Source organism: Lissotriton helveticus, chromosome 4_1 (genome assembly GCF_964261635.1).
Source record: "Lissotriton helveticus chromosome 4_1, aLisHel1.1, whole genome shotgun sequence".
NCBI lineage: Eukaryota > Metazoa > Chordata > Amphibia > Caudata > Salamandridae > Lissotriton > Lissotriton helveticus.
Window position 1 is genome coordinate 6429573 of NC_136063.1, and position 13260 is coordinate 6442832.

General features: G+C 48.1%; 1 protein-coding gene across 1 annotated transcript in view; it reads left to right on the top strand.

Moving 5' to 3' along the window:
• The window catches only part of LOC144826872 (phospholipase A2 inhibitor and Ly6/PLAUR domain-containing protein-like), a 36173-nt gene extending 30771 nt beyond the window's left edge, over positions 1-5402 (top strand). The window contains exon 4 of the mRNA XM_078685331.1: positions 4817-5402. Coding sequence (XP_078541457.1) covers positions 4817-4947 — 131 coding nt within the window. The 3' untranslated portion in view covers positions 4948-5402. The remainder of the gene's footprint in view (positions 1-4816) is intronic.
• The last annotated feature ends 7858 nt before the right edge of the window (positions 5403-13260 follow it).

Here is a 13260-nt window from a genome sequence, read left to right on the forward strand (position 1 = left end):
ATACTTTAGGGATATCTTTCCACAAACGAGTCCACTGTGTTGGCGTGACAGCGACAGCGTGACAGCGACTCCCAGCGTCGCGTGCCATCTTTGTTGGTACAGTTGTGGAGGCGGGGTCTGAGGGTGTTGTAATATCTGGTAAATCTGAGAAATTAGGCCCTTTGTGTCAGTGCAGGAGCGGGCCAGGCGCTCGAACGGAGTAAAGGCCCGGGTGGCCCCCGGGTATACCGCGTCCGTCAAGACCCAATGGCGCAGCTGGAGATATTGCAACTCAGCTTCAGGAGGAAGCCGGAACTCCTCCCTGCAGTGGGCAAAAGATTTAATGGTACCCCCGTCAAAGAGATCAGTGAGGACCTTGCAGTCGCCCTGCGTTAACTCTATTTTTAATAATAATGTATTATTTATTGTTTTATATTTGACAGACATGTAAAATTGAAGAAAGAAACATTTTTGTGCCCCAATATTTTTGTCGTCCTTTTAATGCCATGCAGCTGTTTTCTAACCTTTTCCACCCCACCTTGTTACTCACCAAATACAAACTGTCTTCTGCCCCATTTAACCTGTAAATAGCATCTGTGTTGCTTTCCCTGCTCCTTCTGAGATTTGCACACATACAACATCATCCATAGAAGTCAAGCTGCACAGTCGAATCGTAGAGAAAAAAAGAAGAAGCAATTAAGATAACAGCGATGTGAGTCAGGTGCACTTGTGTTCTCATATAAGACAGTCCGGCCCAAGTGTGCATGCAAGCTTGTCCCTCAGGTTCTGATCTGGGGTCAAATCAAGTACAAATATAACAATCCAGAGGAAAATGCAAATTCAAGGATTACCTGATGTTGGTGGTTGTGGCCTTCGGCTTGTGATGTCATGTTCAGGCTGACTTAGACCATTCTTGCATTTACCCTAGATGCCTGAGGTTTGAGAAATTGCTGTCGGGCATCACCCGCCTTTGCCTAGGTATAGGTACAGTCCATCGGGCCTGGGGGTACACATTCAATCCTCAATTCCACAGGACTTCTTGGCTCCTACTGTTGCCTTGGGACTTTTTCCAGGACCCTTTTGCCAGCACTCCTTTCAGTCAGACGGCTCAAATGTATGAGGCTCAAGACTCAACAGGCATGGTAGTTGGGAAATGTGGAATCAGAAGTGTGGAGGGATTGGTAAAAAATTGTCTCCATCCTCTGACGGCCCTGTTTGCTGTCCACATTCTCTTCTTGTGTTGCATACCAACAAGCTGATGCAAGCGAATGTGAGTCCCATGATCTTTAGATATATGTTTGAAGTCGGATCATATATGAATATGGAAAATAAAGGGAACAAGGGTGCATATTTATGAGGACGTGAGAGAGTGCGGCGTTATCCTCCTTGGCTTAACACTGAGCTCCACCACTTCCAAAACACAGGTGTGCACCATATTCGCAAGGATACAGTGCATCGTTTCCACCTGCGCTGGTGTTAATTTTAGCTGCTAAGTGCCAATGCAGACACCCTTGCAGTGTAGTGCAAGGGTGACTGTGTTGTAGGGTAATATTGTTTATGTGTAGGAAGGTGTTCCTTCCCGCACATAAATAGTATACAATGTCTGTCTTTTTCTTGATGGTTTATGTACAGGAAGGGTCACCTTCCTGCAAATAAACAATCAATGGCCTTTTGCTGTTTCTATGTGTGCGGCACAATGCAGCTCACATGGAAACAGCAAAAATGAAGAGAAATTAAACATTTCTCCTCATTGTGCCAGGGTAAAACCAGGTTATTCATGGTCTTAATTTTGGTGCTGCCTCACATTTACGTCACCATTGTAAATATGAGGCAGATTCAAAATCAATGGGTGTTGCGGTGGAAGACCGACAGCAACACGCAGTGCCCACCCCTTTCATGCTAAGTATAGCGGGAAGGGTGCCTTAATTAGAAGGCTGCGTTAAGTGGGTTTATGCTGCCTTATGAATAAGGTGCAGCCTCTATCGTCACCACAAAGACAGAAAAAGTGACGTTGTGGTGGCAATAGAGGCTTGTAAATATGCCCGAAGAGTGGTCATTGGAAGGCATCATCACCATGCACCCATATTAGAGCCATTAGTGCCAGTCAGTTGGTTTGCATCCCACAGCAGATATCAAACAGAGAGTTGGGCATTGCCTGGGAAGTCTATATGGATAGTTGTGGAGTACTCACTCGTCACCCTAAAGATCTAACCCCACATGCATCAAACTAAAAATTGGTCGCAAACGGGTATATTCGCAGAATCTGACCCTTTGCGACTAGCATTTTTGCATTTGGGATGCATCATCCCAAATGCAAAAATCGCGATTTAAGTAATCACAAATTTGCAATTACTTAACTATTGATTGCATTTAAGGAATCGCAAATTGCGATGCCTCAAATGCAATGCATGATGATTTTAAAAATAGCAATTTTGCTATTAGGGGATGCAAAATACTTAAAATGAAACTTGATGGTAATTAGCGAAAACTTTGAAAAATGCACTCATTGTACACACACATGCTCTTGGGGCATGTGTGTGCGAAACATGGGTTCACCTAGCACGTACAGGGATGCTACAGGTTGTCATCTTGGCACCCTAGCACCTTTGAAATTTCTTGCACAATTTGCAAGTACCTATTGGGTACTCGCAAATTGCTCATGCAATTACCATTCATTCCTAAGGGCGTCCAGGCCCATAGGAATGAATGGGAAGCAATTCCTTAATTGAGACTTGCAATTTGCCAGTCGCAATTAAGGAATTTTTAGGTCTCGCTAATTTATTTGCGATCCCTAGATGCACAGCCAATAGCGAAACTCTAATTGCGATTCCTTAATAATCGCAATTAAAGATTCTCTATTGGCTATTTTGATGCATGTGGGGGCTAGACTGTTGCACTGGATTGCCTGCGTCAGCCATGTACTCTTTGGACAGCGTATTTGATGGCCAGCTTAGAAGAAGGAGGTCCGTTAGAAACAAAGCTGACTCCCCACTACTAGCGTAAATAATCCTTCCATTCACATCACCCTGAATATAAAAGATGCAATTGCCTTTTCAGGACCATTGTAAGGGAGGGATAGCAGAGCATGTTGACAGGGGTATCAATGCTTCCAAGGGGCCTGCACAGCTCCTGCCAAATACACTTCTTTAAAATACCAGGGCAGGCCTAGTCATTCATGACAAAGAAGAATGGGTGGGCGGTAAACTCCGCTCTTCCGGTTTGTCTGAGGTCTTGGTTCTGGGATGCAGTAGGTGTTTGGGGATTGTTCAAGGTAGGTCAGAGAGTGTCTGAGGAGCTTGGATTTTCAAGCCAGATGGCCTGAGGAAATGGGAGCTTGTATGTGGTGAGTCCAATGATTTTAGGTCTTTTAGGTCTTCTTCCTAGATTCACTAGATACAAGCTCTCGTATCCTAAGCCCCTCTTGCATCCCAGAAACAAGACCTGCGCTCAACTGAACTAACCAGATACAAGTTCTCAGGTCCTCGGGCAGTCAGGCTGGAAACCCTCAACTTCTCTGACACTCTCTGGGCTACCTGGAACAAACTCTAAGCTCCTCGTGCATTTCAGACTCTCTTAGCTTTCCAGGCTCCATGTATAAGCCAAGAACTCCCCTTGAAAATGAAGAACATGTTGAGTCACCCCAAAAGAACCCCTTTATTCCTAATTCATCAGAGAAAGAGACACTTGGGCTACCAGTTGTCCAAGGAGATGGTTTGCGTGTCTGGGTGCAGTGTTTTCAGATTTACACTGTGGTTCCACAAGTTCTGGTCACTGTAGGAATCTCTAATATGTAAAGCACAATACTTTTCTTGGAAGAAAGTATAATCTTGATAAAGTTTTACAGTTTGCATTAATAGTTTATTAACTTGTGTGTACATGTCATGTAAATAGCTACATACGTGTCCATTCTTTATGTGTTCATCTTTAGCACAGCATTAGCCAGTCATTAGATACATCAACATACTTATAATTGACAATGGTTTTCAGTATGTTTCTTTTGTTTTGCGAACCTCATGAACAAAGAGGGGATGCGAGAATCAAAATCTGTATTTAAAACCAAGAATTCTGCTCTACATCACATGTTGCTTCTGTCTATTTGGTCTTGCAGTGATTACCTCTTCTCTGGTTTTGTTATGTTATGTGTAATTGTAAAGCACACTATCAAACGCGAGGGTATACTGGCGCTGAGCATGCTTGTGTGCCTAGCTCTGCCTGTGGTTTACACCCCACCTCCTCCACTCTTCCTGCTTCTGACGTTCTCCATTCCTTCCTTCAAGTTTATGAACCTGATGTATAAGAAGTATCATAATACAGGAGATTCCTTCGATCCCTATAAAAATGCTAGTCATCCATCAGCCCGTCCAATCCTCTGGCTGTTTTCCGACAGTGCCCCATCTCTTTATCATCATTGCTCATCTCTTTTTCTGTCCAACCTTACTCTCTTCTTTCTTCATCCTGTGATCACTGATCTCCTTCTTGTCTCAAGCTATCTCTTATCCCTCAAGTTCTTCTCCATTCTCACAGGTCCTGTGGTGGCCCCAGTCAAGCCTCTTCCGCTATCTCTACTCCATTGATTTCCAGCCTCTTTCTGTGTTTTCTTCATCCTGTGATCACTTATCTCTTTCTTCCATCCTTCTTGTCTCAAGCTATCCCTCATCTCCTTCAAGTTCTCAAATTCTCAGGGGCTTTGCAGTGGCTCCATTAACACTCTACCTGCCTTGTCTGCTCCATTGATCCCCGCCTCCTTCCATTCCATCTTTCCATTCTTCCTTCATCCTATGAAACACCTGGATCTAACAGTCCTCTTCACTTCTGTGTCTTATCTTTTCTTCTGCAGGTGAAGCTGCGAAACAGTCCAGCGAGTTTGGATGCGTGACCAAAACTCTCTGCAGAAAAGGCGCTTTCCAACTTCAAGGTGTCCAGGTGCAGGATTACGATTTGAAGTGTGCACCTGCCATCAAAGTTTGAGACCACCTTCCGCACCATCAACAGGTGCCAGCCGAGTGAGTCTTATAACATCCGGTACACATGTATATGTATGTGCGTGGCTGGAAACATGCCACTTCATGCTTAGACATTAGCTGATTCTAGTGCCACAGACCCCCTTAAACTACATCACAGCCCTTGTCCCCTCTGTGACCTCTCAGAGCAGCTCGGCTGCGGCTTCGGTGACTTCCAAGCAGCTTCTTTGCGACAGACCTTACCAGACTCTACCGGTTCCCACCGACGCCATTTTGCATCATCCGCCACACCTGGGTTGACAACATCTGTGCACAAGGACAAGGGCTCAGCTGTTCATATGAGGTTTACCCCAGGAAAGAGCTGGAGTTCTCTGTCACAAAAACTTTAAATGATAACATTAAAGATTTGCATGACACTGCAAAGTGAACAAAATCAATAAATATTCATTTTAGCGAATGGAACTTTGACTCTGTATTTATGGTCATTTAATAACATTTTTAGAGGGAATCCTGACAAAAAGAAACAACGTATCCCAGTAGTTGCTTATTGCCTGTTGATAGTGATGTCTAAGACGCAAATTCGAAGGAGTGTCTGCCCTGGTATTGAGTGCATCGTGAAGGCTGCAAGTTTGTGAGTGAACCGCTCTCAGTGACGTACATGAGTAATGTAATGAAAACCAAATTTATAAAGCGCAAACTAATGCCCAGGGGCGTCTACGTTCCTTTATGGAATATAAAACTCCTAGAAGCATTCAGAAGGCCATGTTTTCTCTAGTGATAGTGTCAATTTAGTAGGAAATGTTTAAAATGTAATCAGAGTCTAAATGAAGAAGGAAAATTCTGAATTCGCTCCAGTAGTGCTTTCGCCATTTCACTCGTGACTGGGCCGTCCATTGTGTATCAGGTAAATGACGATCAGGATTCCAGCTATTAAAAGCTCTATCAGAGGTAAACCTCCAAAGATGCTTCCAAATACAGAGTGTATAAAATGTGGGATAACACCGAGGACTGTTTGGAAAGTGCTTAGAAATCCTGACCCTATGGTCTAAAGTAGTGTACAATACCACTTGTATCAGACATTTTAAAGATACGACCCACTATTTCTATGAAATGAAAGGGGTAGTTTGTACAAATAAGTGCCTGTATCTCGGTTGAGGTCCTTGCAACTTGAAGATCGAAGAGCTCTCGAGCGGAGGTTAAGGGTACGGTCTGCTGTAAAAGCAAGGCTTTCAGTCTGCTCAAAGTATCAAATTGTATAAAAGATATGTTTTATGAAGGCCAAAAACGTGCCTTCCTGACTGTACTTGTTGAGGGAAAGAATACTTGCATACAGCAAGTAACCATGGCATTCACTATGACCAGATAGGCAATGCCCGGAAGCAATGCTCAGCAACCTTGATCATTCAGCATCAAGCAACTCCATTCGATAGTAACTCAAAAACTGGCATGATCATAGCTGCTGCAGTTCCTTTCATGTGGCAAGACGGATTCGCTATTGAAACATTACAGGCTCCGTGAAAAACAATATCTTGGCATATGAGAGAACAGCTTAAAGCGTGCTTGCAGTTTATACTACTGAGAAACACTTCTCGATCCCCACTCCGGCATCGGAATCTATATGATAAATCCCAGGATTCCTTAATGTATTCTTTACCCACTTTTTCATATCTGCCTGCCTGCTGTGATAGTGATATGGCTGCTGCTGTGATAGTGATATGGCTGTGAATTAGCCATTCTGTTGATAGTGATTCTGCCACTGTGATTGGTAGCCTGTGCAGTTTTTCAATTTGCAGCATTGTATATTTAGCTCAGCTTTGTGCCATTTCTATCTGTTTATCTGTTAGATTGTATTTGGAAAAAGAGATGTACTGTTTATAAAATGCCAAGGCACAAAGCCTGCACGCAAAGATTGCAGCGTCCAGCTTAATAACATAATAGAACGTAAATGAGATTGGCCGTGTTGTAATATGGCTAAATCCTGTTCCAGTATGTCGCTAGCAGAAGATACAATGTTGTCCAGCTTAATATATCTGAGGGAGCTCAGAACAACAGCAGGAGCTGGATGCCCTGGAGGAGTGCGTGGCAGCGATGCAGACCAGGGCAGGGGGCACAGCACACCAGGAAGAGCTCGATACCCTGGAGGAGCCGGCGGCATCGAAGCAGACCGGAGGAGGGGGCACAGCACACCAGGAAGAGCTCGATACCCTGGAGGAGTGGGTGGAGGTGAAGCAGACCGGAGAGAGCCCAGCAGAACAGAAGAAGGGAATCCAGCACATCAGGAAGAGCTCGATACCCTGGAGGAGCGGGTGCAGCGATGCAGACCAGAGGAGGGGGCACAGCACACCAGGAAGAGCTCGATACCCTGGAGGAGCATGTGGCAGCGATGCAGAGCAGAGGAGGGGGGCACAGCACACCAGGAAGAGCTCGATACCCTGGAGGAGCGGGCGGCATCGATACAGACCTGAGGAGGGGGCAGAGCACACTAGGAGGAGCTGGATGCCCTGGAGGAACCGGTGGAGGCGATGCAGACCGGAGGGAACCCAGCACAACAAGAGGAGCTGGATACCCTGGAGGAGCGGGCGGCATTGATGCAGACCTGAGAAGGGAACCCAGCACACCAGGAGATGGCGGATACACTGGAGGAGCGGGCGGCAACGATGCAGACCGGAGGGAGCCCAGCACACCAGGAGATGGCGGATACACTGGAGGAGCGGGCGGCAACGATGCAGACCGGAGGGAGCCCAGCACACCAGGAAGAGCTGTATACCCTGGAGGAGCGGGCGGCAGCGATGCAGACTAGAGAAGGGAACCCAGTACACCAGGAAGAGCTGGATGCCCTGGAGGAGCGGGCGGCATCGATGCAGACTGAAGGGATCCCAGCAAAACATGAGGAGCTGGATGCCCTGGAGGAGCGGGCGGCAACGATGCAGACCGGAGGGAGCCCAGCACACCAGGAGGAGCTGGATGCCCTGGAGGAGCGGGCGGCAGCGATGCAGACCTGAGGAGGGAGCCCAGCACACCAGGAGGAGCTGGATGCCCTGGAGGAGCGGGCGGCAGCGATGCAGACTGAAGGGATCCCAGCAAAACATGAGGAGCTGGATGCCCTGGAGAAGCGGGTGGAGGTGATGCAGACCGGAGGAAGGAGTCCAGCACAAGTCCAAAGCTTTACACCAGTCCACGTCCCTCTTGGCCGACTGCCTCCTATCGTTGAATGTACAACATGGTTAAGCACATCCACACGTATCGGAATACAATGGACCACATTTAGAAGAAAGTGATACAGTGCAGCAGCACAAATCATTAGGGTGATGCAGACTGCGTTACTTCCAAAGCAAAGGTATGCATCACATTCACAAAATATGACTCATCCATGAGCTCTTCCCTGCATTTGCACATATGTGGATGCTATGCGCAAATGCAAGCCCCCTTGCACCATGGTGCAAAGGTGCCTGCATTGGTGCACAGCAGCCAATGGTGCGACAGCACGTGGGTAAAGGTCAGGAATGTACCATAACTCATAGATATGGTACATTCTTGCCCTTTTCTCTTGCCGTAGAACAGCACAGCAAGAGAACCTTGAAGATACACAAGTCAACAACACTCCACGACATGACCTTGTTCAATCCCTGGTGAGCATCGCTGGTGATGATGAGGCGGAGGCATAAACAAATGCCCAGCCAAAGTGGAAGCAGTGGGGTGGGTAAACAGAAGCTGGTGGAAATGTGTGGCATCCTAAAGACAATGCCACAGTGGCTGCCTACCACCGGGGTGCAGCAGCTGTCGACAAACCAGCAGACCATCCTAAATCAGCTGATGCCTTACCTGTTGACAAGGGAAATGCTGCTGCAGCCACGGCTTCCACATCCTCAGCCCTGATGCTCATCCAACTCAGTCACCTAATAAAGCCACCACGGAGCACCCAACAGAAACAGCTGAGGAAGAAGGCACAGTTACAGGCTGGCTGTACCTGTATCCGTGTTACGAACTAAGAACATTTATTTATTTATTTTATTTATTTCTGACATTTATTGAGCGCGAACAAATACCCGTAGGCGTCTCGGCGCTAGACTGCACAGCTATCTTTCCCCAAGATGTTAATAACTTCGGAGGGTCATTGGGCAGTGTCACTGGTTAAACAGCCAGGTTTTTAATCTCTTCCAAAACTGCAAAAGTGAGGGACTGGTTCTGATATGTTGTGGCAGAGTATTCCATATCTTAGGGGCCGCAACTGAAAAGCGGCGGTCACCCCAGGAGACAGTTTTGGAACGTGGGACCACTAATTGGTTAAGAGTTATGGATCGAAGCTGTCTGACCGTTTTGTAGGGGATAAGCAGGTCCTTGAGGGGACGTGGTCCTTGATCATGAAGTGCCTTGTAGACTATGCAGAGTGATTTAAACTTGATCCTATTTTGGATCGTCAACCAGTGGTATGTCCTTATAGTATCAGAAATGGGTGCAAACGTGGGTGTTCTGGACAGCAAGCGTGCTGCTGCATTCTGTATTGTCTGCAGTTTTTTAGTTACTCTGGCTTGGGCGTTTAGAAAAAGTGCATTACAGTAGTCGAAGGATGAAAGTACTAAGGAACTGACCAGTGTTTTAGCAGCAGTATCCGGTAGAAAAGGGATGATTTTCCTTATCATTCTGAGTTTGTGATGGGCTGTGGCCGCTACCTTGTTTGCATGTGCCATAAAGTTGAGATGATCATCAAAAGTTACTCCCAAATTACTAACCTTAGGGGTCGGGCTCGGAGGGGTGCCGAAGGCTGGTGGCCACCAGGCTACAGACCAAATCGGGGAGAGGGGTCCGAAGATGACCACCTCCGTTTTATCGGAGTTGAGCTTCGGCAGTTACCTGCCATCCACTCTCCAATAGCCATCATTCCGTTTTGGAAGCGCTCTGCCACCTCCATCCCATCACCTTTAATGGCCAACACCAGTTGCGTGTCATCAGAATATGAGGTTAGGCTCATCCCGTATGCTTTGATCACACACTCAAGGTCCGACACATATATGTTAAAAGTGTCGGACTAAGGGATGAGCCTTGAGGAACCCCACACGGTAGTGACAGCTTGGCCGATCGGTATGGCCCCAGTGTGACCGCCTGCGTTCTATCGGTCAGGAAGGAGGAGAGCAAGTCTCGCGCAGTGTGGTGGATGCCCATCCTACTGACACGGTCGACCAAGGTCTTGTGGTTGACCGTGTCGAAGGCTGCCGAGATATCTAACAATACAAGTAATGCTGTCCCTCCCTGGTCACGGATTATTCTGATGTCATCTGCTGCTTTAATAAGGGCGGTTTCCGTACCGTGATACTTACGGAAAACAAACTGTGTGTCATCCAGTAGATGATGTTTCTCTATATACTCTGATAGCTGCTGGATCATAGCTTTTTCCGCCACTTTAGCTAGGAAAGGGAGGCTTGCTATGGGCCTATAATTCTTTAATTCCTCCTTATCTAAACTGGGTTTCTTCAACAAAGGTTTAACCAATGTGTTTTTTAAGGAATCTGGATATGTCCCTGAACTCAGTATAGTGTTACAAACCTGAGTGATGACCGGAACAGTAATGTCCATCACCATAGAAAGAACTGAGGAGGGGCAAGGGTCCAGAGCCGATCCCGTTTTAATAGACATGACAATGATTTTTGTTTGATCAGTGGTAAGAGCCTTAAAACTAGAGAAGGTACTTCCTGAGGATATGTGGGAGGAAAGGGCTCTAATGATATTAGTTTTTGAAGTAAAAGCTTGGTAAATGTCGTTGACTTTGGAGAAAAAGAACTCGGACAATGCGTCGCAGAGTGATTGTGACGGGGATGGATTAAGATCTGGAGCATTGCCAGATAAGGTTTTAGTAATATCATAAAGTTGCCTACTGGAGTTTTTGACCTTTTCAATTTGTACCGAGAAAAATGTTTTTTTGGCTGCAATAATCATAGTTTTATAAGTGGCCAATGATTCTTTATATTTGATCTTACTTTCGGTGTCATAGGTTCTACGCCAGTGCCTTTCCCTATTCCTACTTAATTGTTGTTGGAAATGGGATCCCCGGCTGGCCAGGGCTTTCGCCAAAGTCAGTCAGAGACCACCACCCCCAAGTCAGGGCAAGGGAGTTACACGCCAAGATAACCCCTACTCACCCTCTAGGTAACGTGGCGCGAGCAGCAAGGCTAAACTTGGAGGCGATGTAAGTTAAGTATCTGCGCATGCACCCCAGCAACAACTCCCAGGGCCCACCACAAAGGAAACTCCACACCAGGTTATATAAAAATAGCCTTTGTATTACACCAAAACACATTAGATAAAACACACACTTTACAATGTGCCAGAGGCACGGGCAGAATTTACAGGGGATTATTTACAAGACAGGGCCACCTGGACCACTGTCAGGAATCAGAAGTAGCACTTTCAGAAATAGCACTTAGTACATAGAATATAGCACAAAATAGCACACAACCAGTAATTACTGGTAACCAGGATCTCACTAGCACCACCTGTACTAGGGAGAAAACAACCACCTATGTATCACAATACCTGTAGGGGTGTAAGAGGAAAACACATGATGCAATGCATAACATTCATTCAGAGGTGTAAAGGCACATGACGCATAAACAATACATTCAGAGGTGCATAGAAAGTACAATTGCGCCAAACTCACGTAAGTCACCACCTGTGACTGTCCCTAGGCCCTCTGGCCTTGTTGGGGCTAGGACGCCCTGTGTCCAAAGTCAGGGTCCTAAACGTAGCAGTTGCCCACAAAGTGCTGGGCAACTGGTGCAATTGAGGTTTGAGCCTTCCAGGGCTCAAGAACAACAATGGGGCCAATGTGGGAGCCTCGCTGGGCTCTCAAGAAATAAATTGTCCCCCTGAGCCTCTCAGGGCTCTAGACAGCTGTGGCAAGCTTTGTTGGAGTCCCCCCTCCTGGGGACTCGAGCACAATCATGCCCCCTGAGCCTCTCTGGGCTCTAAAAACATAGGTGGCACCTTGAGCCTCTCTGGGCTCTTAAAGGGGCAATGCCTGCCAAGAGCCTCGCCGGGCTCTAAATCAACTGATGCCCCCGGGGCACCTCGGGGCTCCAAGGAAATGCTCCCGGAACCTCTCTGGGCATGAGCAAACAATTGGGGGCCTCAGAGGAGCCTCGCAGGCTCCCACCACACCAATGCCCCCCCCCTGCGGACTGCCAACACGGAGCCCCACTCACCGGGGCTCCTGCCTTCTGACTTCTTCACTCGCGGTCGGGCAGGGGGGTCAAACAGAGCTCCACTCACCGGTGTGCAGCAGGGACTCCGGCGGTGAACTCAGGTTGGTGTGGGCGGACTTCCTCACTCGCCGCTCCGCTCACCAGACGCTTAGGCGGGCTCTCCCCCTTCTCAGGAGAGCCCTGCTGGAACCAGCGCTGGCGTCTGGGCACTTCTTCTCCCTTCTTGCACCGGAGCACGGGGTGGGCTCCCGTCAGCTTCCGGTTTGCCTCTATGTCCTGTCCCCGGCCCGCCTGACTTCCGGGTCGCGGGGGCGGGCTTTCCGTCCGGGCCGCGCTCGGATTGGCCGGCCGGCCAGCCACTTCCGGGTCGTCGCGGGCAGCGCGGCGGCCCGTTCCAGGCACTCGTAGGCGGGGGATGAGTTTACCGAGGAGTGGGCTCCCTCGAGGTAAACTTAAAATATAGCGGCAAGGTCCCTGGCAGGGTGGGCACCTGCCAGGGGGCAAATTAACCAAAATAAGCGAGGTGGGCACTCGCTAGGCAGGCAAAGCGCTCCTCAGCGCTAAAAGGCAATTTACAGCGCTCCCTGTGCTAAATGCCAAATACAGCGCTCTCAAGCGCTAGATGACCAAAATAGAGCGCTCCCAGGCGCTATAAGTAAAATAAAGGTCCAGCAGAGTCCTTCAGCAAGGCAGGGGGGCAGGGCTGGGCCCAGAGCCAACACACTGGGTCTCCAGGCAGGGAGACAGCCCAAGTGGCGGTCCTCTGGCCCAGCAGCAGCAACAGCCCCCTCAGGATCCTGGAAGAGAACAAAAACTGTGGGGACAAAGCCCCATTTTTTATACAGTGCATTCCTTTGTTCAAGGGTGCAGAGTGGGGGCGGAACCAGTCGCAGCTGGTTCTTGAGTACTCTGTTTACCTCAACCACCCTCTCTATTCACTGACAGGGCTTGGGTCATTAGACACACCACAGGGGGGCGGAGCCAGCATTGTGTGGGGAAAACCCAGCCCATCCAGGACACAGGTACACTCCTCCCACACATCACTCATGCTAATCTCCCACTCACCACCGGGCAGACCCATCCAGACTTCCTGGAGCCTGGCATGCCAGCCAGCTCCAGCCAAT